The sequence below is a fragment of the Ixodes scapularis genome, unplaced genomic scaffold (genome assembly GCF_016920785.2).
Source record: "Ixodes scapularis isolate PalLabHiFi unplaced genomic scaffold, ASM1692078v2 PGA_scaffold0__279_contigs__length_252992795, whole genome shotgun sequence".
In the NCBI taxonomy this organism is placed as follows: domain Eukaryota; kingdom Metazoa; phylum Arthropoda; class Arachnida; order Ixodida; family Ixodidae; genus Ixodes; species Ixodes scapularis.
Window position 1 is genome coordinate 222,002,560 of NW_024609835.1, and position 27,485 is coordinate 222,030,044.

Genomic DNA, 27,485 nt, shown 5'->3' on the forward strand with positions numbered 1-27,485 from the left:
TGCTTGTTTCATGAAATCTAAGGCCATAACTTAATGCTACACCATTCGATTAAGACAGCTCTCTTGGTCCATCCTATGTTGTACAGCCATGCCAAACAGATGGTTTGCTTAACATGTGGTTCAAATGCTCTACATTAGTTTTCATAAAACAAGAGTTTAATAAAGAATGTGTTTAAGGCCTGGGCTTGCCAAGGAAGGTGTGACGGAACACCACAGAAACTGTGAAAGGACAACCTGAGAAAAAGAGAAGTAACCTGAGAACAATGAATGAAATTCTAAACATCCCTTATGATTGTGAGCTCGACGCTCTGCCACTGCACAAATTAGCAAGTAGACGTAAAGCTAGCTTGCCTTGTCTCTACTAACTTTTTAAATGCAAATGCTGAATGCCGCCGTTTAAACATTTTATGAGAAGATACAAAAGAATTCGAGACAAGCCCACCATTAGATAAAAAAAAAGGATACTAGTTTGAAATAACATGCTATAACCTAGAAATAATGGAAACAGCGCGCAAACGACAAGGACGGGAGGAAAAGGAGTACACAGGACGAGCACTGAACTGACAACTGAATATTTATTGAAAAGGACCCAACGAAGAAAACACCCACAAAAAACACACTCGCATCAACACGTGTCCATGAAAGTAATCTCCTTCTTATGTAAATACACAGAAGTTTGACTCACGCAGTTCTGTTCCCCCTCTTTCTTTATTCCATACGCTTCTAAAATTTCCCTGGCTGTTTTATCTGCTCCCCTCCCCATGATTGTGATCTTATTGAAATCAGGATGACATTTGCATGTTCCGCAGTGCAGGGGCAGATGCCCTCCTGCTGTTGAACTAAGCGACCAGTCATGTTCGCGTGCCCTTTCATTTATGCAACGGCCCGTTTGCCCGATGTAAACTCTTCCACAGCTTAACGGGATCCTGTACACCACTCCGATCGCACAATCCACGTACTTCTTTCTGTGGTTTACAGTGCATTGGTTCCCACCCCCCCTCCTCTCGGCTACTTTAGAACAAAGGTGTGCCAGCTTACGAGGCGCCGAAAACACGACAGGGACATCAAACCTCCCCGCCACCTTTTTCAGGTTGTGGGAAATTCTGTGCTGATACGGGATAACATGAGGTCTCTTGCTAGGTCTATCCAGCCGCTGATGAGGTCCCCCCTTAATCTTTCTTAACAGCGTTTCCGCTACCGCCAGCAAAACAGAAGAAGGGTATCCCCCTGCTGCAAGCCGCACTGTCTGCTGTTCAAAGCTCTCTGCCATAGAATGGGGACAGGACTTATCAAGGGCAGCCTGCATACACGAAGACGCTATGCTTCGTTTGACGAGCTTTGAGTGGGCGGAGTCGAAGGGCAGAAGTCCCTTTTTCGTACGAGGATGGTAGGCCCAACATACGTGACTTCCTGTGAACTGTAGTTTTAAATCTAAATACTGGAGGCAGAACCCATCTTGGAGTTCATGAGTAAACCTCAGTCCCCCAGAGTTTTTTGCAAAAACTTCCATCACCTTTTTGACAACCTGATCCTCGAGGACCCCCCCAGACGATTTAGTGAGCACGAGGTAATCGTCCACATATCTGAACACTTTCTTAACGCTGTTTCCGTCCAAATTTTCTACAATAGCTCGATCACACATGGCCAAATAAATGTCGCAGAGAATGGGCGCTACACTTGAGCCTATGCATATTCCTTCGTTCTGCAAATAGTAACCACCGTCAAACAGGACAAACGTCGATTGTAAATAAAACTCCAACAGTTCCAGAAAGCCATCAACCCCCACCCCACTTGCGTTCTGAAATGGAATCACCCCGTTTCTATCGATACACTCACGCACCGAAGCAAAGAGGCGCTCATGGGGTACGGAATAAAACAAATCCTCGACATCAATGGAAATTGCTGCTGCATCTGCGCGTACGCCATTGCTAAGATACTCCACAACCGCCTGTGAATTGCGCACTAAAAACGGGTCAAAAAGTTCCAGGGCACCTAAGTGTTTCTGAAGGTACTGGCTAACCAGTTTCTGCCAAGCACCCCTCTCCGTAACAATGGTTCTGAAGGGCAGCCCCAACTTGTGAGTTTTCACAGAAAAGAAAACTTCCAGGTGCCCTGCCTTGCTTTTCCCAATGTCTTTCTCTAAAGTAGACAACTCGAGACTATTACACAACTTCAGCGCAGCACTCTTGACTTTCTTGGGATCAAGGGAGGTCAGTTTAAAGTGTTTTTGAATTGCAGCTCTCGACTTGGACGTTAACATGTCCTGTGGGAGCACAACAAACCCCCCCTCCTTGTCCGCCTGAAGCAAACCAAGCTTGTTTTCTTGGAAAAACGAAACAACATTTTTCAAAGTCCTCCCACCTGGCACTGGCGACGTGTTTCTGACACAACGTAACAAACAGTCAACACCCTCCAAAATACATCTTTCCCTTTCTTCAATTTCAGCCCTTTCTGATATTCTACGCACGACAGCTAACTGTTCATGCGGTTTCAAACGCGGTTCCACACTGTACTTAGGTCCCTTTTCGAGAATTCTGGACACATCCTCGGGAAGCTGAACATCTCCCAAAACCACGTGTTGATGCGAGTGTGTTTTTTGTGGGTGTTTTCTTCGTTGGGTCCTTTTCAATAAATATTCAGTTGTCAGTTCAGCGCTCGTCCTGTGTACTCCTTTTCCTCCCGTCCTTGTCGTTTGCGCGCTGTTTCCATTATTTCTAAGCATGAACCAACTCGCCCACATCGCTACTCTGATGCTATAACCCCCAAAAAAAAAGAAAAAACCAGCAATGTCCACGCACAAACTCCGCAGAATGCCGCAGAAATACGTCCTGTGAATGCAGACTTTATTAAAAAAAAATTTAAAAATTAAGATAAATCTAGCATTCTTTTCATACACAAACAACAAGAAAAAACGATGGTCTACCTTGGCCACAGCAACACGTCGGAGATAAATATGATGCAATCGCGGCCAAACCGTGACCGTCGTCGTAGCAGCTCGTCGAATGCATCAAACGGGTGGAAATGAAAAGGAGAATGGAAAACCAAGGGCATCCCTGGTACGTAGTGGCCATGTCAACCCTTTTCCACTTCAGGTATACCAACAACCCGTAATGTTGCCCTGAGTAGCATCGTAACATCAAAGGACGAGGCAATGCAGAGGACACAATGACAAGGTCAAACATGGTTACAGATGCGCACAAAAAGGAAAGGACTGAGAAAAGAAAGACGTAGACAACAGACAAGCACACAGTCACAACTCGCATGTATTGGATGGAACAAGGAAAGGAAGAAGTACAACTGGCAGAATCAGCTCTAGTGAAGGCCACAGGGGCATCTTTAACCATATTTTATCAATACCAAATCGTCCAAATGACCACCCACGACAAGAGAGAAATGGGGCTGCTCGCTCAGCAAACAATCTTTTCCGTTTTTTTTCATTTCATTTCATCGAGTTTTGTCAAAAATGAATGACAATGCCCACTCTTGAATAAACCATTTTCCAGAATTAAGTTTTTTGTTTGTTTTTCTTCAGCTGCCACAAGATGGCCTTGCCTAACACTACTCTGCTGTGGTCCACCACCGCACACAGATGTGCGAAAGACAGAGAAAGATGCCGATCGTTGGTGAAACTGCAATGGTTGCTCAACATATAACTAGACCTACAAGATCTGTTCACTCGGCCATCAGGGAGCAAGATACAAAATTTGTTTTCATTCAGCAGCACATGTCATACGTCTATTTATGCACATTACAAATGTCTCTCTAGCTCGGCTTCGCCACATTCCTCCTTGACAGGGTGGCCGTGGCTGGAACCGTTGTTTTAGCCCATGTTCTTCCTGTTTCCACTGCCTCTCTTGTTTTCTGCACAAAGATTGGTTAAAGTTAGCACTGTCTTATCGCAACATGCTAAGTAATTTGTCGACAAGTGCTGCATAAACAATTATTAATGAGGGCAATGTAAAACATATAGATAAAGGTGCAAGATTATGAAAAATCATATAATATGAAGCTGTACAAGTCAATTGCATCGATACACTGATTGAAGTGATGTGATTGATCTGAATCATTTTGGAGGACCTTTTGGAACTGTAAAAAAAACTTTTTGATGGCAGGTATATACTTCATTCTCATTCCTTTACCCTGTGGATGCTAAGTTAAGGTTAAAGTGTTAACCTGTACAACTAAGAGAAGATGGCTCCTATACTTCCCCAATCCTGTGCAACTACTTGCCAACATTCACTGCACAGCAGGCGGTTCGATTCTCTCAAACACTCTACCAGTGCTTGGTTGGCCACTTTGAAAGTATGGCTTTGGGTGCACAAATAGCAGAAAGCCTACATGAAGGATTCCTTTGTGTAATCCTATCATGTTTCCAACAAAATGTTTCAAACTGACCTAAAAAGAGTTTCACACTGGATTTTATCTATTTTACTTTCGGATAATTACGAAAACCCACTCATTCTGATTATTTACTGTGGTATGCCAAAGTTTGAATTAATAAGGTTTCACTGCGTTAATAGGCTTAGGATGTGTTATGGGATGTGCATTTCAAGCTAAATCTTTTGTTTTTCATTGACACAGTTGTTCCATCATATAATGAGCTGCCTAAAACGCTCAATGCAAGGTAGGTACCCTTTCCATTCGTCACTAGTAATCTGTTCCACAACCTCGTTGAATTCTATAAATTCAATGACAAACTATAACATTTTTTTCTTGCATTTGTAACTTTAATTCACTTGCAGCTTCTCAGATGCCAAGTTTAGGAGATACATATTTTTGTTAGAATTGCACTTTACTCTTTCTTGAGAGATCAGATCTTGCACAGATTTGACAATGGCTAAATTACTGCCATGTTTCTTTGACAAAAAATTCTTTCAGCCTTTCCACTCTGGTGAAGAAGGAAGAGCAGCGGAGCTGTACCATGTGCCACCATCTATGAGCGACGGCGGCGGCAACCAGACAACCAGCTTGCCGGTTGTCTGGTTCCAGAGGGTTGTGTCGAGTTTTATTTGTCCACGGACACGAAACTGGGGCAACTAGCCCTTAACAGCTCCTCTGTAAAAGTAGGGTTGTGGGAATATTGGAGAATTTAGAGTATGAATAGAATATTTTTCCTATTCGATACATAATTGATTTGAGGATTGCATATTCGAAAAGACTATGAATATTCAAACAGTACTCAGAATATTTGGGTAAACAAGAAATAATATGCACTCTCGCATGCCCTGAACATTCTCAAGCATCTCAGGATGTCTATTCATCGAAATCTACATGCGATGCATTCATTATCTGTTAAAACTCTTTTATCTGCCCCACAAGACACCAACAGTTTCAGTTTCTTCTTCTTTTTTTATATGTAACATGTTGTGAACTAACAAAAATAGACATTCAATTAGCCTATCATGCCGTTTACTCAAAAAATGTATGAACGTTTGAAAATTAAAAAGAAAAAGCTATTTTAAGAATACTGCATTGCCATAGACAACAACTCAACTTACTGGACAAAATGGGCACCACTGCTCTGTGTTCTTTGTTTGGAAATTTGTAAGCCACACTAGCTGCTCTAGTTAAGGCTGGTACTGTCTTTGTTTGAATGTGTTCTCCGAGTCTAGCCTCAGCCACAGTTGATGAGCCACCGAGCAAGCAAGGAATGAAAGCCAGAAAAGGTCAAAGGTAGACAAAACCCTTGCAGTTCATAACACAGTGCAAGTCGTGCGAAAGTGTTCTTCAAATACCGACGGGAACGGCTACAACGCTCCAAAACCACTTAAACAACACCCTTGGTTGGTGAAAGAAAATGAAAAAGGACGCTGCGAGCAGGCCGCCAAGGAGTCAACCGACACAATCATACGGTTCAACAGAGGAAGCAGCTCTTGCCGCAAAAGACAAACATAACCATTTCTTATTACAGTGTAGACCGCATATAACATATGTCGGGGGAGTCGCGAAAATCTGCACTATTCGCGTCTCCAGCTTGACGCTCGCCCTCCCGCGGCGGAAACGGGAAGCGCTCTAGTGAGGGTCCCCCGATTCTCCTGCTCAGCGGGCACGGCGGAACTGCTCGCGATCATGGCTCGCGAAATGCCATTTCCAAATGCAAACAGCACTCTTCACTGTCCCAACGTAGTGCTGCAGCCCAGAAGGGTGGCAGAAAGTTCTGCCACCCTTCTGGGCTTTGGAAACCCTGTCAGCACGAATCTCCGCCAATACTGTATGTTCAGAGTATGCCGCCCTTTCTCAAAAGATTTTACTTCGTACGCCTATTCATTATGCTTATCTTTTTTGCGTTACCTTCCACCGTGAGAGCAGGGGAACACTGGGGCTCGTAGCCTGCTCGGGCTTTGCGGAAAACAAACGAAAAAGACTAACGTCGAAAGGCCCGTGACCCGGGTTTTTTGACGTCCTCTGGAAAGCCTTCGTGGTCTCGCCGAAAAATAGCTCGTCGGGTGCCGGGTAGGGGACGGTTCAGATGCATTCGTTTCTTTGCTTCGGTGCCTTGCAAAAGACAAGCTCTCTTCGAGACGCGCCCTAACGAGTCGGATTCCGTCCAATCGTCGTAAAGCGACTGTCGTTGACACGGTAGCTTGGATATGCTGCGTTATTTGAGATCTTTCTCAAATACGCTTCGTTCGGATGACGCGCCACCGTGGGGTACATACAGTGTGTTGTTCAGTCAATGAGACTCGCTGAATTTCATGTTGTAATGGGGAATACCTGTGCGTTTCGGCGATCTCGCGTGACCAATTACTTTCAACAATTAAGAGCTTTGTAGATTGGCACTGCCGAGATTTGGCGGCGTAAAAAATGTGCGTAAATTAAAACAAACATTCCAGTTGCATTGGTTCTGTTGCGCGCGGACTCACTAAAAATAGCGTTTACATGTTTGTATTCGTTCCAAAGATGGTAGAATGCTTTCTCAAAGGTCCCGAGAACTTCCATTTGCCACAAAAAACAACAATGATAAAACGCAGCAATTTAGTTGCAACAAGTGTAAGGAATTGCACCCACGTAGGCTGCCACAGCACACCGACGAGAAAGCCCACAGCCCAGTGCACTCGAGCAACATTGGCGTCCCGAGACCAGGGATGCGCGCTCTAAACAACCTGGTTCGAGACTGCCGCTGGAAAGGTCTACAGTCACTAAAAAGGTGAGAATGACAGGCAGGAACATCAGTTGTTCTACCTTCGACAATTGTTCTCACGCTGTCAGCGACCATGGGAGTATATACTGAGCGAGCCAGGACGTACCGTCCTTCCAGTCGTCCATGGAGCGCAGGTAGGTCAGGGCGTCCTTGTCGTCCTCTTCCAGCAGTTTCTCCTTCTGAGCGTCCTCCTCCTCCAGCTCCCTCGACGCCTTCTCGGGGTCGGCCGCCCAGTCCTGCAGGCTCCAGCTGCGCACGCGTCCACCTTTGTTTACGTTTATTCCTCGTTGCACATCTCTGTGCAACTTCGAGGAGTTACGAGTTCAGCATTGTCCCAGCCTTCCTCCGTATTCATGCAAGAATTACGCTGTTACTACAAGTGGAGAAAAACTAGGGTAGCGAAAGCTCACTCTGCAAAACCCGGTGTTCAATCCCCAGCCCCATCCACTTCAATCTATGGTTACCATTGTGCGGATGTATATTACTGCTGCGCAATTCACATTGGAAGATTATGGGTTAGCAGTCGTATACAGCACTGGAGAAATTTCTCACCTACGTTTGAGGCACCAGATGCCCATTGAGGCCAACTTACTTCCTGCCGTCAAAACAAATACATAACGCAATTACCCTTTGCTGTGAACGGGAAGAGGGAAGAAGAATGTTCAGAGATTTCCTCACAGAGGTTCCTGGAGACCTTAGGAGCCTGATACTACTACTATGAAGATAACAAATATGACTGTTCTAACTACTACGACAACTGCAGCACGAGCAATCTAAACTGCATCGTTGGGAACCTTCGCTTGACGCTTCCTACCTCTACGCAGGAGGCTCACCCCATTAGAAGAGCCCTGCGATAATAACAGTTTGATCATCCGCAACAGATCCCCATCTGCATAGGTACTTTGTATTCGCATCTGAACCGCATCTGTTAAATCTGGAAACACATTTGACCTGCAATCCCCATTAGAAGTGTTAAGGAAGAGATCCCGGGCACGTCCGTTTCGATGGTGTCGGTTTATCGTTCCTTCACGTGCCGTTCATGATCTCGTGGTTCTGCGCTCCTCTACCTCCTTTTCCTCTCGTTACCTGCTACCAGATGGCATAATCTACAACAACTTCCCGCGCCGGCTTGGAGATGGGACCATGCATTCCCATACCGCGAGATGAGGAAGTTTAAGACGGTAAAGAGCAGCGCAGAAAATACAAACTCATGAAAGGTCAATGGTGGATACAAAATACACAAAACAAGTTGAATAAACACTCTGCCGAATCCCCACACAGTTTGAGTGAAGTCATGGTAACGCAATGCTTGTAGCAAACAAGGAATGTCCATCGTTCTGTGCCAATTCTTAGTTTGATATGTTGCCTTCAAGAAGGAGAAGACCTTGCATAGGGCGCCTAATTTCTTGTCCACTTGCAAGGCGAACAGCGCAGACTCTTGGTATGCCGTCTCTTCCAAGAAATGCTTCTGTGATTCTTCCAAGTTTCCATAGGAGCGGTGGCGTGTCGTCCTTTACGATAACAATGTCTCCCGGTTGAATACGCGGAGATGTCGTTGGCTGACTCTTATGTGCGGAGTGGAGAAGTAATAGGTATTCGTTTCTCCAGCGTTTTCATATTTCTATAAAGAATCGCTGACGATAGCGCACACGGCGCCTTAAGTCTGTAGCAGTCGAAGTCAGCGGGAGGGATTCTAGGTTATGAGGAAGACTTACAACACGCTTCGCTACAAGAAGATGTGATGGCGTTAATGGCTCTAGTTCTTGAGGGTCGTCACTGATGTAAGTAAGTGGACGACCGTTTACGGTTGCTTCTACTTCACACAAGACGGTCGTAAGCTTTTCAAAGGTGAGGCTACTGCGTCCGAGGGTTCCTTTCAGTGCGTTTTTCACTGTACGTATTATCCTTTCCCACCAACCACCCCACCACGGTGCTCGTGGGGCGTTAAACTTCCACTGAATGCGGAGTCCGCTGGAATTATCTTGGACCCGATCTGCCTGAGTCATTTTCAATACTCTTGCGGTGTGGCGGAATGTTTGGCCATTATCGGAGTAAACCACGGAAGGTACCCCGTGTCGGGAAATAAAACGTCGAAATGTGAGAAGAAACCTGGTTGCCGACATGTCGGAAACTAGTTCGAGATGTACAGCACGTGTTACAGCGCAAGAAAAGATGACGATGTATGCCTTTTCCGACGATGCTGAACGCACGTACAGCGGTTCACAGAAGTCGATGCCGGTAACGTCAAACGGACTTGCTTCTGTTATGTGCTCTCGCGGTAGGGGGGCCATCGGTGCTTCTTCTGGCTGGAGTCGTCTACGTCGACATAAAAGACAGGTACGCAGAATTTTCTTTACTGTCTGACGACCTCTTAAAATCCTAAATCTCTGTCGTAGTTCTGTGAGTGTGTCTTGTACTCCCCCGTGAAGAAGTCGAACATGCGTTGCCAGTACAAGCAACTCCGTGAGTTTATGGCTGTTTGTAAGTATAATCGGGTGTTTCACGTTGTCTGGACCACCAAGTTGCTGTAGCCGACCTCCAACACGTAGAATTCCGTTGGCGTCAAGAAATGGGTGAAGGCTAGCAATGCTAGAAGAAATGGCCACCTTCTCATGTGATTGCACAGCTGCAACTTCTACGGGGAATTCTTGTGTCTGCATGCTTCGTATCCAGTAGATTTCCGCCTGATGAATTTCCGCAGCGGTCAGGGGACCAGATATTGATGGATTTGAAGAAGCACTATTCCTGAATCTCTGCACCCACGCGGTAACGCGTAGAGCACGTGTTAAACTGGTGTGCTCCGCTAAGTTCAGTATTGTGTCGTTGTCTGCCGTCGTCAATGGGCACGCCGTTGCCTGGAGCTTGAGCTCTTCTCTCGGGAGACAGCTTGGAGAGGGTTTCAGTGTCCTAGAGGGCCAGTTGTCCTCACTTAGTGCGAGCCAGTCAGGACCATTCCACCACAGTGCACTACGTCGAAGTGCGGGTGCTGCCACACCACACGTCAACAGATCGGCGGGATTGTCCTTGCTCGGGCAGTGGCGCCACCGGAATCCTTCCGTTAATTGTCTGATTTCGACTGTTCTGTTGCTGACAAAGGGCTGCCATCGACTCGGGTCACCGGCTATCCAGTGCAGCGCAATCTCGGAGTCAGTCCAAAGGTGAGCTTGAAGCTGCCCCAGACCAGGGACCTTACGTACGAAGTTAAGTAGTCGTGCGCCTATGAGACAAGCAAGAAGTTCCAGTCTTGGAAGCGACTGTTGTTTTAGAGGTGCAACTCGTCCCTTGGCTGCCAAGACTTGCGTTGTGAAGGAACCATCTGGAGCCAGAGCACGTAGGTAAATTACTGTTCCGTATGCACGTGGGCTGGCGTCTGTGAAAATATGGAGCTGCGGCGAAGGGTTTCCATTAATATGAGAAGGAAGCACGTAGCAGAGAATGCGGAAGGAGGAAAGGTAGGCTAGGTCGGAACACCAAGAGTTCCATACTGTAAGTTCTTCAGCTGAGAGGTCTTCATCCCAAGGGCACGTGCGTAACCAGAGTGCCTGAAACAACAATTTGGCTTGAAGAGTAAATGGTGCTAAGTAGCCAAAAGGATCAAACAGCCGGGCGAATGCTTGGAGGACCGTTCGTTTTGTGGCTCGTCGCGTTGTTAGGAAGGCAGTTACATTCTGTGTGCTGAGAACAATCTCATCCTTGGCTCTGTCCCATACGACCCCTAGCACTTTCATTAGAACTGTGTCTTCGGCAACATTCTCATAGGCAATTCCTTCACGCAGAAATTGTTTTTGTAGACACGGGGAATTCGAAGACCATTTTCGCAGGTCCATCCCTGCTTCTGTGATAATTTATCTTGCGTGCTCGTAGGCCTGTAGAGCATCGTCTTCGGATGCGCATCCAAGTACAAAGCCATCCACATAAAAAGATTGCAACAAGCGGTCTACTATGTCCGGGTAACTTTCTCTCATGGACATAAGGTGATGCTGCAGAGTTGCCGAGAGCAGGAACGGACTAGAAGACGCTCCGAAGGGGACGCGTGTCATGCGCCATTCCACCACACTGTATATGCCTTCCGTGTTGCATGGGAGTTGGTCCACCCACAGGAAGCGAAGTGCATCGCGGTCCTGCGGACGAATACCGATCTGAAGAAACGCTTTGCGGATGTCTGCGGTAATGATTACAGGACTGCAACGAAACTTCAGAAGTATCTGAAGCAGGTTATTCTCAATATTAGGGCCTTTGTCAAGCACGCTGTTAAGAGAAGGCTTGTCAGGAAGATGTGAAGATGCGTCAAATACAACTCGGAGCTTTGTCGTCACAGCTTCTTTGCGGACAACTGCATGATGGGGTAGATAATAAACATTTTCCGGTTGTTCCTTCGATTGTGGAACTCTTTCTGCGTGACCTTCATCAAAATACTCCCGAATAGAGCGGTCGTACTGCTCGAGCATTTCGGGATGCGCAAGAAACCGTCTTAACTGTGCGAAGAGACGGGTTTCTGCCGTGGATCTGTTGTCATTGTTAGTTCCGATGCCGGGAGGCTTGATCATTAAGGGGACTTCGTAGCGGTTGTTCACCTTGGTGATTTTGTTGTTGAATTCTAGCATTGTTGGATGTTCAAGTAAGCTTGACCTGGTACCTTCTGAAATTCCAATAGCATCTAAACGCCACATTTCTGACGGATCGAATGGCTCATTACATGGGTAGACCGGCTCGCATGTGAGGAAAAACATAGAAACGCTTGTTGAAGTTTGAAAGACGGCTTGAGAGTATGTTCCTTGGACCATCCATCCAAATATGGTTTCTACTGCGGTGAGGTCGTCAGTCATGCGCTGGATTCGTCCCGTGACGACTTGCCAGTAGAAGTCTGAACCTATGAGAACGCCGACGTCGTTGTCCACTCTGCCTTGAGCCCCAGCAGGGATGATATCTGCGGCTTGAAGTCCGCGGGAATGAAGTTGCCTCAGTAGATTGTCATCTAGCTGCTGGTGTGATACTGTGCACAGGTCTGGGACTTCCAGTGCTTCAAGTGATGTCTTCTGGTTGCTTTGATGGCTATGGAGGGTCACAACCACTCGTCGACAGGACCTTTTGGTGGCTGTGTTTCCAAATGTGTATATAGTAAGCTCCCCCTGGCCCACGACTTCACAGCCCAGTTTTTCAGAAATGTCCTGCCGGATAAACGTGCGCTGACTCCCACTGTCCAGTAACAGCCTCTGTAGGAGGTGTCTCAGTGTCCCTAGGGCCCACGTTCTAGCAGTTTGCAGCAAGACAGCAGAAGAGTGGAAATTGGTGGTTGGGGCGCTCACAACTGTTGCGCTTCCTTCACGAAGTCCTCCTGGGTGTGGGTTGTCCGATGCGGCTGATGTGGGACGTGATAGATCGCAGAGTATAGTCACGTGGTGACCTCCACAAGTGACACATGTCAAGTTCTTGCACGAACGGCAAACACGAGCGATGTGATTTCGCTTGCCGCATTTGAAGCAGCAGCGTGCTCGCGCAAGCTTGGTTCGTTTCTCTTGTGCTGAAAGTCTAGCCTGGCAGTTTTGCAACGTGTGCTGGGTGGTATCACACAAAGGGCACGTGGCCGCTCGGTAGCCAATAGTCTCAGTCGAGAGTGCAAGTGCGTAAGGGTGGCTCGCCTGTACGGATTCTTGACGTGGTATCGGCGATGACCCATACTGGGGAGAGTGACTTGGGTGTTCCATTTGGACATCTCGAATCTCAACTTGAGTCTGTAGAAATAACATGATGACGCGAACCTGCTCTTCCAGGCGCATGTCAGGTGTGTCGGCTGATGGTGTCAGTGCTGCTTCCCTTAACTTCTGTCGGTATAGTATAGCCAGGTCAGCAGGAAGGCACCGCATGAGAACACGATGTAGGACGACAGCGTAGTTGCTAGGCGGGACATCCAGCCCTTGAAGAGATAATGTTCTGAAGCGTATCGCATCGTAGAGTTTACGAAGCTGTACTGCAGTAGTTGAACTGTTGATCGCAGGCAAGCTCAGAAGCCGATCAATGTGATCATCAATTAGAATGTCCCGTCGTCCAAATCGGTCTTGTAGCGTCTGTACCGCGAGGTCATAATTTTGTTCTGAGAGTCGGATTCCTTCCACGGCTCGCTTCGCGTCATCTGTGAGATACGTGAGAAGGTATTTAAACTTCTCGATTGGCGGGAGTTCGGAATTGGTGTGTATCGTACAACTGAAATGATCCCAGAACCCCTGCCAGTCGCGACGGCTCCCGGCAAAGGTCGGTACTGGCAGTTTTCGTAGGGCGACCGTCCTGTGGCTCCTTGAGGTCAGATTTGGAGGAAGACCGCCAGACTGGGCTCTGTTGAGAGGGACGTGGGGCGTGATATTCGTGGTTTGTGGCACAGAGACTTGAGAGTCGAGGGCGTGTCGGACGCGCGTGAGGCTATGACTGATGCGAAGACGGTACTCCTCTGCTCCCTCAAGCTCGCTCTCAAGATCGTCATCTGAGGTGGACGTCTGAATGTCACGGTCAAGGCGGATTAGGTCGCTTTCTTTCTGAAGCAGGTAGTCCAGTTGTAGTCGGAGGTCTAGCTCTGTCGTGTTCTCGTCTTGCAGAAGATTGTCGATTTGGGTTATTGTTCGGCTGACGGCTGAGCGGACGATGCCGCGGGTTCTTCAACTGCGGTCCATCTCGTTTCCCGGGTTTCGGCACCAGTGTTAAGGAAGAGATCCCGGGCACGTCCGTTTCGATGGTGTCGGTTTATCGTTCCTTCACGTGCCGTTCATGATCTCGTGGTTCTGCGCTCCTCTACCTCCTTTTCCTCTCGTTACCTGCTACCAGATGGCATAATCTACAACAAGAAGAGCCCTGCCCTGATAACAGTTTGATAATCCGCACCAGATCCGCATCCATACTTTGTATTCACATCCGAACCGCATCTGTTAAATCTGGAAACACATTTGGCCTGCAATTTTGGGCATTCATTGCACATCACAAAATCAAACGAGAATGAAAAAAAACAAACTACATCTGGATGGTACCTCACAAGCCGTTTGCTAATTTTCGCACAAAGAACTCTTGAAGTCAGAATACGGGGAAAGTACCGTATTTGCACGAATATAACGCGAGTTTTTTTCAAAATTACGTGCTCCGAAACACACCTCGTGTTACATTCGGAATCGAGTTCAGCCACGAGGCGTGCGAGTCTGGAGAAAGCCAGAGGAGAAAGCCATCCCTCAGGCTCGATGCAAAATATCCGGTGGGAAAAGAAATGGGGGTGTGGAAGGGAATTTATTAGCTATTGGGCCACGTGGAGGGGCGAATAGAAAATATAAAAAAGCATTTTTATCGCTTTTGTGTTTGTACAACACGCGCACGCCGCAGAAACTCAGCGCGCGCACGTGCCATGCGGGAATGCGGGCACTGGCCAATTCGAGCCAAGCCAAGCTAAGACCACCAACCGCGTTTACGCAGTTTAGGCAATCGTGCAACACGAGGCATTTGTTTATGCAGAGGGACCAGAATAAGAAGTGTGATCGTGTACCGGATTCAGCAGTCTTTTTGTCTGCCTGCGCAATTTTTAGTTTCTGCTCCAGAGTGATCTGGTGTTGGTGCTTCTGCTTCGTGCCTTGTTTGGATTGTGGGCTGCCGAGGAGCCCACACGGAAGAAAACGGAACTACCACTTATCTGCGTAGTCGCCAAGTGGATTGGAAACGGAAGCACCTGAGCTGTGGGGATGAGTGCAGTCAAAACATAAACTGAGATTTCTTCTATTTCCATTGACTTTTCACATCTGCTATGCCCTTGAATGCGAGAAATTGACACGGCCTCGTTTCGCGTTATAATAGTAATAATTTTTTTTTTCTTTTTGAGGGCATCAATACCTGCCCTCGCGTTATATTTGTGCAAATACGGTAATTTCATTGCTTTCTGTTTTATCATGTTTATATTGTAAGCAATCATCCTTCCAGAGACACTTTGCGTCGCTGGAAAGATGACCGCAGTTATGAGATCGTCCTGGGAGTCTGCAACACACTGCCCAAAAAATGGACTAAAAAAAAAAACTTTTAATTTTTTTTTTATTTTAGCATTTCAGCAGACACAAATTTTCTACACTTGAAAACTTACAAAGAACATACTAGTAGTATTGTTTCATTTTATTTAGGTCAAACAACAGAAAAGTGGGAGAGGGAACGCGGTTATGCACTGCAGCGAAGCCCTCATAAATATGTATGTGGCAAGACGAAAGTACACCGCTAGGAAAATATTGCACTACACATATTCAATAATGGCAGCACCTCCTATTGGTTTCAGTTATAAATGCGAATCCGCAACTGCATGCTCTGAACCACGCAGGCAGTTGCCAAACATTGAGAAAAAGAAAATACACACGCCACAAGGAGGAGGAGGCTTCTACTTTCTTGTGATTTGTACGTTTTGGGTTTTCTATGCCCCGAGGAATGTTTTCCACTCTTCACCTCCCAAACAAGAAGACGCTTTCCCGGGACAGTTGATGCCCCTGCAGTTTTCACTTTTTCTAGGAACAGCATTTGCAGCGAGAAAAAACACCCTTAAGGGACCTTTGGTGAGAGAATCGAGCATTTCTCAAATTTCAAGCGATTTTCAAAACTAATTCCTTCCCAATTGGCACCTTTTTTTTTTTTAAAAAGCGATTTGCTCCCGAAAAATATTCAATGATGCACTTCACAGTATGACTCACTCATTCGCTCTACACACTGCAGTCGCACGCATTTACGGGCCACCTCGGCAAAAACAGATCCGGACCCGCAGATATCAGTCTGACCTGCATCCGCAGCCCCCGACATCCGCATCCGATCCGAAATCTGCCAAATCTGTTTAATTGTTGTCCAGATCCACCGGCCGACTGCGGATATCGATGATCTATGTGTGATTCACAGATGTGCAGCCCTAATGGGCTCCACCCGTTAGGACTGCTCCAATAAGACGGAGCTGTACAATGCGGGGTGAGCTGGGAGCCAACAGCCCTGTCTTTACAAACAAGGTGCATAAGGTTGTACTCCAAACAGTCTTGTAGACATTACTAGAAAAAAATTGATTACAATTACAATTACCCTCGATTAAAAAGTATTCAACTACATTACTTGATTACCTGAGAGAAAAAGTAATCGGCCAATACTTAAAAAGGCAACCTTACCTCTCTGATTACTTCACATTTCCGAAACGGCACATTTTTCTGCCAGTTCGAAAATGAGCCTTTCGTGCTGTCTATTATTGGATTATGATCACCGGATGACAAACTACTCATCTTAATCCGCTATTTTGGTAGACCATCCCAATGTCAGAGGATTTGTTAAAGAATTCTTTGGCACAAAACTTGTGGACATAAAGCCGCCATTAGAAAGGGGAGGGGAAACACTCCTTTGTACGAACCTGGAGGGACAAAAAATGGACAAAAAAACTATATTTAGGGAGCTCAAATTTACTGTCGAGACCGGTTATAACGAAATAGCGCTACAGCAAAGTGATCACAATTTCCCATTTCCATTTGCAACTTTTTAATGCATTTGGGTCTGTTTTTAGTGAAGGAAACTAAGCAGCTCCTGCAGATAGAGCAAAAAAAAAATGTTGTAATACCATAAAAAAAGAAAAAATCGGAAAGTTTTTTAAAGTTTTGGATTGCCGCACTTCGGTGCTGTAGCCAAGAAGCCACCCAGGACAGGCTGCAGAAGATGCTGGAAAGGCCGCCGGCGGCAGACTCTGCAATGTCGTCTGCTGCTCGCTCCTAATTTGGGAACCAGCTTTACCGCATCACTCGCGGAGAAGCCGTCATGGCATGCCGATAGGGGTGTTTGAAACGCAAGCGACAACGTACCGGCCGAGATGACGGAGACAGCCTAGATTTAAGGGACGGAGCAGTAAGTATGCCTGCATCTGATTGTTGCGTGTCCAGTGTGGCGAGGAAACTGGGCGGAGAGGCGGACATGTTTGCAGAAGCCGAATGCTTTTGAGTTTTGACTCCTTGTACGCAGGAGCTCGTTTTGCAAACACGGCCCACAAACCACGTGAGCCTGATCGAGCAGTTGCCCCATCTCTTAGATCTAGGCTCTCTATATCGACGACAGACAAGCTTGAGTGCGAATTTGGTGCTGTGTGCGCTTCTTTCTTTGCTTCGTGATCCGTGTCGGCGTGTTGTCGGTGAGGTTGCTCTTGCGCGAAAGCATACTTCGCTCAAGCCCCGATTCAGCGAATCATCGCCACTCAACGATGGAGTGTCCCGGCATTGCCGGCACCTCAACAGGGAAGACAAAGGCAATCTCCTTGAATCAAAAGTGTGCCATCCTCGACGAAGTGCGCATAAACGTAAAGAATGCCATCCACAGCCAGCGTCCTCCGCTGGGGCCAGGGGGGTAAAGGTGGGTGAGGAGGAGTGGCAAATCCCGTGCGCCGACATCCTGGGTCCCGAGTGAACGAACGCAAAAGAGAGCGACAGAACACGAGAGAAAGAAAGCAACGTTGCCATGGTAACGCGAAGAGTGAAAACTCTTAGCAATATAAACAGTGATAATTTAACGTTGTAAACTAAATTATGAGCTATTCTAACGCTTATAAAAAGCAATAAACTCATTACGCTGCATTAACTTCCCTTCTGTCGAAATCTCGGAAATCTGGTGGTTGCGCAGTTTCGTATTCCTCAACCGCGCCCAGCCGCGCCCCACTGGCGAAGCCGGGTACCGTATTTACTCGCAGAATGAACGCACTTTTTTTTCCGAAAAATCGACGCAAAGTTGGGGGGTGCGTTCATTATGCGAAGTAAAAGTTTTGTGTCTGTATTTACTCGCATAATGAACGGACCTTTTATCCTGAAAAATCGAACTTCTTATCTCATTGCGCGCGGCGCCCGACCCGTAACCTAAGCTGTGCAAAAAAGAAATCCTCTTTGTTTTCTTTTTCTCTTAGTTCCTTGGGGTTTTTTTTTTTTTTTTGTCCGCCTTTCGCAAGCTGTTTTGTTTGCTTAGGCGAGGGCTCTCCGCTTATCTTTCTTATCTCCTTGCTCGCGGCGCGCGACGCACGACCCCCGTAACCAAACTGCGCTGTGGAAAAAAGAAGAAAAAAAACCTTTTTTTTATTTTTTCTCAGTTCCGTGTTTTTTTTTTTTTTTTTCTTCTTTTTGCCGCCTTTCGCAATCTGTTTCGTTTGCTTAGATGGCTTCTCCGCTCCTCTTTCTTACCTCATTGCGCGCGGCGCGCGACCCCCCGTAACCAAACTGCGCTGTGCCAAAAAAAAAAGGAAACGTTCCTCTGGTTTTGTTTTCTCTTAGTTCCGTGTTTTCTTTTTGCCGCCTTTCGCAAGTTGTTTTGTTCGCTTAGAGCGCTTCTCCGCTTGTCTTTCTTACCTCCTGTCGCGCGGCGGCGCACGAACCCAAAATCCAAACAGCGCTGTGGAAAAAAAAAAAAAAAAGCTCCTCTCCATGTTTTTCTTTTTTGCTTCGGTTGGATCTTTGCGAATTTTTTTTAACGCCATTTGCAAGGCGTTTTGTTCGCCCACGCTGCCCATGCATTCGCGACCTCGCTGCAAAAGGATAAAAAAGTGCGTTCATTTCGCGCGCGTGGGGTGGGGGGGGTTTAAAATTTTGACGTCCGAGTTGGGGGTGCGTTTATTACGCGAGTGAAAAAAAAAGTCGAAATTTTGAGAGCCGACTTGGGGGGTGCGTTCATTACGCGAGTGCGTTCATTGTGCGAGTAAATACGGTATATGGTTTAGTTTAGCGTTAACGCGAGGCCGTACATCTGCGTGCTTTTCAAAAAGAAAGCTTCGAAAGGAACGTGAATATCTTTCCACCGGTAAGTTTGTGAATTGTTGAAGTTCACGAAACTGCTCTGATGATGTAACCGTGTTTGGGACCCAGAAGGTCTGCCTGCATGATCCGCCGCTTGCGGCAGCCAGAATGTATGGGAAAATGGCGGACCTTTTCCTCTAGAGTTAGTATGTATGATCTCTATGGCTGGGGCGTAACAGCTGTCGACACGGTCCGTACATAGCAGGATCTTTTTTCGATTGGAGCTTCTCACAGTTGGCGAGAAGCGTCTTTGATCTAGCAGAGTACAGTGAAACCCGTTTATAACGAACAGCATGAAACGCTACGATCAGTTCGATATAGCAAGTAGTTCGATATAGCAAAACCCATTTGCAAAACCCAGCTATGACTTTCCCGATGATTAAATATTGATCTTTAAATCGCTGCAGCCACCCAGATCCAGCAGTGAAGCCCTCAACGTTCAGGAGGGATGCAAAATCTCTAGCCTTGCTTTGCAACATCGGTCCGGAGACGGGCAGGTTCCGCGCACGAATGTCCCAAAAACCATCGGTACAGCGCTTTTTCCACCCTGTCGTATGCCGGCTTGCGGATGCGCCTGCTGTCCACGTTTGGCCGTTCACGGGCCTTGTTTCGGAAGGCAGACTTGTTTTTAAGAATTGTACTCAGCGTACTTCTGGGGATCTTGTAGGCGGCGGCAACGTCTGATTTCTTTTCGCCGTGCTCCACACAACTGATGATGTCGACCTTGTCGGAGAGTGGCAGAGCCTGTCGCTGCTTCGTCGTCATTTCGGGCGCGAACTAGCTGGCCCACACACTGAACAGAAAGTGCAATGGGGACAAGAAAGACAAAAACAAACGACGACCAAATTAACGAGAAGGAAGGTGGGAGGGAGAGAGAGAGAGCTTTGCCTGTGGTTGACGCTTTCAACGGCATGTGACAACGCTATGGAATCTGAAGTGCGATAGGCATATTGTGTCAAGACCCAAGTGAATGCGCAAGGTGAGGAGGGTCAAACTAGAGTGCCTTCAAATTCTCTTCGGCGGGACATGAAGGCCCCCTAGGGTCAAACTAAAGTGACTTTAGGTGAAACAGGGCGCGAAGGAAGAGGAGGCGAGAACTTCTCTTTCTTTCTCATCTCTTCGCTTCCGCCTTGTAACAACGCGCTAGAAAGATTTTTTTTAGCTTATCTCCATTTTTTAATTGCTTTTCTTCATAAGCAATCGCTTTGCACCTAAAAGATATTTTTTTCTGTGCCCCTTCGGAATCGCTTTTCTTCGCTTATTTTTGTTTGCAGCTCGCCCTTTTGGAATTTTTTTTCTCTCCTTCACTTTTTCGGGCGAAGGCATTGGCTGAAAGACAATTGTTTCCGTGTTTTTGGAAGCCTTCCCAGGGGAAAAAGTTTGATATAGCCAATATGTTGTTCGTTGTAAAAAGTACTTTTTACATACATTTTGATTTAAATTTTTCTTGAGTTTGATATAGACAATAATTCGCTGTATGTGGGTTCGTTCTAAATGAGTTTCACTCTATGCATGCAGGGAAGCCTCAACCACTTTCTGCAGGCTCAATAAACATCTGCCCATGACAGCCAGTGTTTTTTTTTTTAGAGCGCAGCTCTTAGGGGCCCGTTCCCGGCTTGAGCGGCGTCGGCGTCGGCGTCGCCGTCGGCGTAACCGCAACCCTCGTAACCCTCGTGAGGGTTACGAGGGTTAATCTCATGAGGGTTAGCCTCACGAGGATCACGAGGGCCACGAGGGTTACTTACCCTCGTAACCCTCACGAGGGTTACGAGGGTTAGTTACCCTGAAAAGGGTAACCTTCACGAGGGTTAGCCTCACGAGGGTCACGAGGGTTATGAGAGTTACCCTCACGAGGGTCACGAGAGTTGCCCTCACAAGGGTTACTAGGGTTACCCTCACGAGGGTCACGATAGTTACCCAGGTCACGTGACCCCCCCGGGGTCACGTGACCTGGGGATACCCCCTGAGGTCACGTGACCCCCCGTTGACGTCATAGCCACTGATGACGTCACCGGCATCCGCATCGTCATCGTCATCATCAATGATGACGTCATCAGTGACGTCACTAATGACGTCACCGGCATTCGCATCGTCATCATCATCATCACTGATGGCGTCATCAGTGACGTCACTGATGACGTCATCGGCATCGTCACGTGGCCCCAGGTCACGTGACCCCCCCGACGTCACGTGACGACCCAAGGTCACGTGACTCCGACAAGGTCACGTGACTCCGACAAGGTCACGTGACTCCCACAAGGTCACGTGACCCCCCGCCCCCGAGGCCACCTGACCCACCCCCCCCAGTACCCTTCCCTCCTCCTCCTCAAGAGCTGCGCTCTAATTCGGCGTTACAGGGAGTTGTAAACGGCTTTCATTTTTTTTCATGTTATTTGTATGAGCTCATATATAACGAAGAAGTGGTTATAGCGAAGGGATTTCCGACTCCCGTTTGCTTCGTTATAACTGGTCTCGACAGTAGATCACAGTTTGCTCGAAGGAACGTTCGCACTCGCTTGTGCCATGCCCGCTTAACTTTCAACTCAAAAACACCGAAAACTTGTAATTCGGAAAACGGCACATTCTTGTGGAATGCCGCCCACTTACCCTACATAACAGTAAGAGAATATGTTTTTGTCACACTTGACCTGTGACATTATTTGCTTTGGTTTTCTCGGAGGGCACCAGAGTGTAGAGATGCTTTGAGCAGGAGTTAAATTTGTTTTAGGAGAGGGGAGAGCACTTTAAACAGTGAATGAAGATGCAAATGCAATATTAACCATCAACCTTTGTACTAAAAGGCTTTTGTCGATAAGTCAGACTTCACTGTGCCAGGTTGAAACCCAACAAACCACTATGTAAACTGACCAGACAAAAGGCCTGGTCTTCTTTCGTACAGCTCGGTAACAACAGTTTCATTGTTTGTCGTTTGATAGCATGGACATATCGCAGCAACTTTAGTTTGAACTGTGGTAACTAAGGGGTCGTAAACTCGCAAACCAGAGGGGGGAAGGGTTGAAAAAATAGTAATGTTTAAAAGTCATTTTATTACTTCTGAAAGCAATCAAATATACTCCCGTGATCATGACCTAATCAAATAATCAAATGATTAAAAACATACTCCATAAAGTAATCGATATTTGATTACTTCAGTGTTGGGTAAAGTACATCTAAAAAGTACTTAAAGTAATTTACAAAGTAAATGAGCAGTTATGCACTTCAAGTAAAGTATGGTAGAACATTGTTAATATGTTTCTCAGGGGACTGCGGGAAAATAACATAATCTGGGAAAACATAAACAACTAGAAGGCAAACAAGGGCTGCGAGCTCGGCGGGACCGGCGGTTTTGAGCATAAAAACCGGGAGAATGTAAAAACCGGGAATGTAGGTATTGCTACGCGCATCTCCTAGCAAGTGCGCCTGTGGCCGAATGGTTATCGTGCTTGGCTCCCATGCAAAGGGCCGAGGTTCGATGCCTGGGAGCGGACGCATCTTTCTGTTATTTCTGTAAATGCAGCGTTCTTGTAAATTCGAGAACCCTGTTGCTTAAGGCGAGACACTGGTTCTAAAATGGACTATTTTATTTTTGCAGCTATACTAATGAAAATCACTGTGCATATGTGTTCCTTCTTCCTCAATTCAAATATGAAATCAGTTTCAAAATATCTCAATTAGTTTTCAAGTTATAAAAAATAGTGTTGCCTAATTTGGTTAATTTCTTACGGGTCGTTAAAGGGACCATGAAATGACCTTTTTACTTTTTCCAGATAACTTTTACATTAAACCGTCAATGTTCACTGAATGCCGAACAGGCATCCGTTTTCGTCTCGGTTTATTAACTTTTACACAAAAAATTATTGAAATATCGACTTTTTCATTCTCTCCAACTGACCGCAAAAGAAGCCGTGACGTAGACCGTTTCCGGAACCGGAAGTACTCTCGGCAGTAGGAGAATGGGAGTGTTAGCGGCAACGAGTTGGGGTGCGCCGGTAGGTTTTACTGCGCTGATGTCACCGACGCCTCTCATCGCCGCATCGCAGCTGAGCGAAATTCAATGAGATATGTTGCGCTACAGCGACAGCATGGGACTAGTCCCATACGCCGGTATGCCTGTTGGGAAGTGCAGCGAGTCTTGTCACCACCCCGTCATTGTTGGCAGAAGGGCCGGCCCGTGTCAGTCGTTTGCAAAGCGACGTAGATGGCGTTTTTCGCGGCCTCGGAGATGCAGGAGCGAGCCGACGTTAAAAAAGATACGTTTGAACTACGAGTGTCAGCAAGAGCCACGTAAATACCTGTTTACACTCGGAGCGGACGCGCGCGCTTGATGGAAGTCTTGTATTCGCGCTGTTGGTAAGCGCTTCGGGACCGTTCTTTTACGATTGCAACTCGATACTGACGCGACACTCGGCAAAGAAAGGTTGGACCGGGGTCGACAGTGACGTGCAGTCTGTCAGAATAAAAATGGCATACCAATAACAAAGTGCACATACCGTGTTACGAAGGCAATCCATACGGCGTTTATTTCAGCTCTATATCACACAAAACAAGAAGATAGAATCGACGAGAGTCCCTTTTCGACGAGTGTTCGTCAACACTGCCTCGGAAAACAAGGGGAAGAGATTGACCTCCTCACCTCTTAATCTAGAATTGAGGTCAGTGATCAAACTATAATACGGGAAGGGTCCACAAGGGTCGCGCGGGCATATTCCATTTAGCACGCCAGCCGGTCGTAGGCAGACGGTCTTGCGACGAAGCAACGCAGCGCCGAGTCGGAATGCCTGCTAGGCCTATACGCTTCGTCGGAGTCGGTGAATCCAGCGTTCTTGTTCGTCGTGGTCTGTTTTAAGTACTGTTTTCTTGCTGCTTGAAGTCGGCACGCGCGGGAAGAACACGTAGAAAAATAAACGTTCAGTCAGTCAGAGTTTTGAGAGGAAGGAAAACAAAGAAAATAAATGCTCGTCGGTCGCCGTCACCCAAGTAACTGGCGGCCCTGCCCTACTGCGCACGCGCAGTAGTTGCTTCGTTTACCACACGATAGATGGCGCTTGGCTCTCAGCATTATCAAATTTGGCAATTTTCGCGACACATCTCTAATTATGCTACAAAATGTGGATCTGAATATTATTTAACAAAACTTTTAGGAAACATTCGCCGGCTATTTATTGTTTACGATCGCGGTGCTGGTGAGGTAGGCTCTTACCCAATAGGCGATGTGGATTCGGCTGACGTGCACCGATTCTGCGTATGCATCGTAGTGAACAGGCGAAGGAAGGAGGGCGCAAAAGAGTCCAGTTTTCTTTTAAAAGTTCTATAGCAAATATTTTTTTTGGGCTCCCTATTTTTGTGTTTTTGTGTTTCTTTTCACACCTTTTACGACGTGCGGTGGATGAAACTCGATTTTAAAATCATTTCATGGTCCCTTTAAGGCCATTTCGAACAAAACTATTTTTTTTATTGATGTAGATGCATAGCTAAAGGTCTGCCATGCATTATAAAGCTATTTATATTTTCACAAAATTACATTATAATACAAAAATGTACTAATTATGCTAATTATGACACTAATGAGGTCGCATTATTTATCATAAAATTTTTGTTGTCATTATAAACTGAAAAAAAATAGCTTTACTCCACAGTCCAGTCCTTTCTGAATAAAACGGTATAAAAAGTTTCAAAATGCTACGATAAAAACCTCATGAAAACCCCCGTAAGGCTAAGCACGTTGACAAAAAACATGAAGATGAGAAAATCAAAGTTAAAGTTTTGACATTGAACATAGAAAATTGTGTGAACAATGATAAATAATAATTGCCACCAAGGTGTAGTGTAAGTCTTCATGAACAACTTGACATAAAAGATGATGTAATCCATTTATGGGAACATTAGGAAAAAAATATGAAAGTAAAGAACGAGTGAAATGTTGATAAAATCACATTTTCCTGTTTCAACGCTGACTACAATAAATTATGTGAAAACCCTTATGCAATAATAGTTATCAAGATGTAGTGTAGTGCATTCTGAACAAATCATTTTAAAAATTGCAATAATTTGCTTTTGAGAAGATTGCAAAAATGGTGAAGAATTACTGATATAGGCTAAAAATTGCTTCTAAAGTGATGAGCCGACAACTTTGGACAACGGGAGAGGCGAGCAAGAGTTTCAAGCTCCAAACGTAATTTTGTTTGGCCCTGAAAAGGGCCTTTGTTCCACATGGCACTGGAAAAAGCCATTACAGCTGTCCTGGGCTGTAATCTCGTGATGCTCCTGCCTGGTGTCGCTTGGAGAACCTTTCCTTCACGCTACTGCTGCTCTGGTGCACCGCGTTTGCTTTACGTAAACGGAGACTGTCCTTTTCGATGCTTTGGCGGACAAGGCAGTCACCGGTGGCGTAGCCCAGGCCTGCAGCAATGTACTCGTTGGTCGCTCTCCTTCCCTGGTTGTAGACAGCAACAGCTTCAGCCGCAGCCCTCTTCACGCTGTCCAGGGAGGCATTCGCATTCTTTGAAGTCTGCGTCCAGATCACCGAATGCAGGCTCTCACTGGCATTCTGCGTCTTTCCCTCACTACACCGTGCCAACAGGTCTTCATTGCTGAGCCTTTCAAACACTGGCTCCAGTGCAGCCCGAACACAATCCGGAAGAGGATTCTTGTGCGGCGGCGGAGGCTCACTGTTTGCCAAGGCCCTGTTGTACTTGCACCAGGACTCCGCTCCCTCGGGGCACTTGCTGTGGTCTGGGGCGCCGTCTGTGGAGGTCATGTGCAGGAGTGTGGCTTCCACCGCCCTCTTCATCCCTGGAACGTCATGGCTGTTGCTCCTGAGAGCATAGCCGTAATAGTTAGTGATCTTCTTGATCTTTTCCTGTGTCAGCTTTCCTCTCCCACCAAGTGACTCGCCTTGTGCCTTCTTCTTCTCAACAACGTTGCGCAAGGCAGCTCCCATCCGCTTGTGGACGTGGTTCACGCAGTCCTTCTTCTCTATCTTGATGAAGCCGTAAACCTTCGCTTCAGACAAGGCATGGAATGTCCGGCTGTCCCCATCCGAAAGGACGGTGGTGTAGCGGAGACCATGCTTGGTCAGAGACCTCTGGAACATTGTGAGCGCAGCCTCCACCTCCATACGGCCAGCATTGCAGTCAATGTTCCTCTGGCAGTCGTGGGTTGCGTACCAGTCGCTGTAGCCATCGTCCTCGGGCTCCGGTCCCAAGGCACATCCAAGGCAGAAGTTGGAGTACACAACATGGTCGATGACGAGGCCAGAGTACAACTCCACAATGCAGCCTACACCAATGAGGGAGCTGCGTCCTCGGGTCATCCATGATCCGTCGAAGATGACATCGATGTTGCCAATGGGGTTCATAAAGCCTGTGTAGAGCCCCTTGACGACAGCAACACTGGCGGCTTCACTGTCAGTTGCTGCATTCTCACATGCCCGCACAAGCGTTTTCAGGTGTCCCTGGTACGTCTTGTGGTGCAGGCCCCGATGAGAAATGTTCATGGAGGCACAGAAGTCTGCCAAGGCTGTCACTCCTTTGCCAATGGATTGGATCCCCTTCATGGCCCTCATGTTCACTTCAAAGGGAGTGATCTTTGCTGTTCCAGCAACCCTGGGAGAGGAGAACTGCTTCTTCTGGAAGTCGCAAGTGCTGCAGACGAGCACAAGCTTGACGGCCAAGCCGTACTCCTTGTCCGCGGCCTTGCTGAGCGTGAGAGATCCCACACCGCAGCTTCCACACCTCGCGTGCGCGAAGAGGTCGTTGAGGACTTTCATGTCAACGATGACAAACTGGGTCCCGGCATCGCTTGTTTGGCATGATCCGTTGACTTCAAGCAGATCGAACTTCCGCTGGGTCGCCGACTTCTCCAATAAAACGCGCTTGCTTTGCTCCGATCGCTCGGCGCGCTGCGCTTGCTCGGCCGTAGAGTAGTAGGTAGAGTCGACGCGAGTGGTGCCGGCAAAACTTGAGCCATCCGGACCAGAGCTTGAGGCCGCAGCATCGTCAACGGGAAGGCTAGCCGATGGTCCCGGCAGATCCAATGCGTTCGGCAGTGGCGCAGATCGTAGCGGCGCACTTGCAGGTGATGTCTTCCGCTTGTTCCACGCACGTCGCGTCTTCCTCCCGAACGTCCGCCGCGTACTCTCTTTCAATCGAGAGTCCCCCGGCATCTCGATCGCTCGAAATAAAACTCCCGCAACTTCGTAGCGAGAAACCAACGATGTCCGACGCGAACGCGCGAACGTAAACAATTTCGAAACAACGTGCACTCAGCCGCGGAACGAACAAAGCGACGGGCCAAAACGAAGCAGACGACGCTTCTCCACGCTCCCCTTGCGCTGCTGGAGGCGCGCGCGCCAAGAGGAGGAAAGGAGCAAAAGTGGAAAGGGGCGCGTCTTGGCCTATGACAGGCGCGCGCGGCACGACGTACCCGTGACGTACGCGCGCGGGCCAATGAGGAATCGTTATTCCGGTCGTGAAAACCCGCGGAATGCGGACGCTCTCCAAGGTTGTCGCGATAGTGAGTGGGATGAGGACGTAGGGAAGAGAACCAGCTCC

General features: G+C 47.2%; 1 protein-coding gene across 1 annotated transcript in view; it reads right to left on the minus strand.

The window, feature by feature from the left end:
• Nucleotides 1–2,822: 2,822 nt before the first annotated feature.
• LOC8032483 (immunoglobulin-binding protein 1b) overlaps nt 2,823–27,485 on the minus strand; it is a 69,825-nt gene continuing 45,162 nt past the window's right edge. Inside the window, exons 9-10 of the mRNA XM_029977344.4 lie at nt 7,248–7,390; nt 2,823–3,861 (exon numbers count right to left, since the gene is read on the minus strand). Of these exons, the coding sequence (XP_029833204.3) occupies nt 3,821–3,861; nt 7,248–7,390 (184 nt within the window). The 3' untranslated portion in view covers nt 2,823–3,820. The remainder of the gene's footprint in view (nt 3,862–7,247; nt 7,391–27,485) is intronic.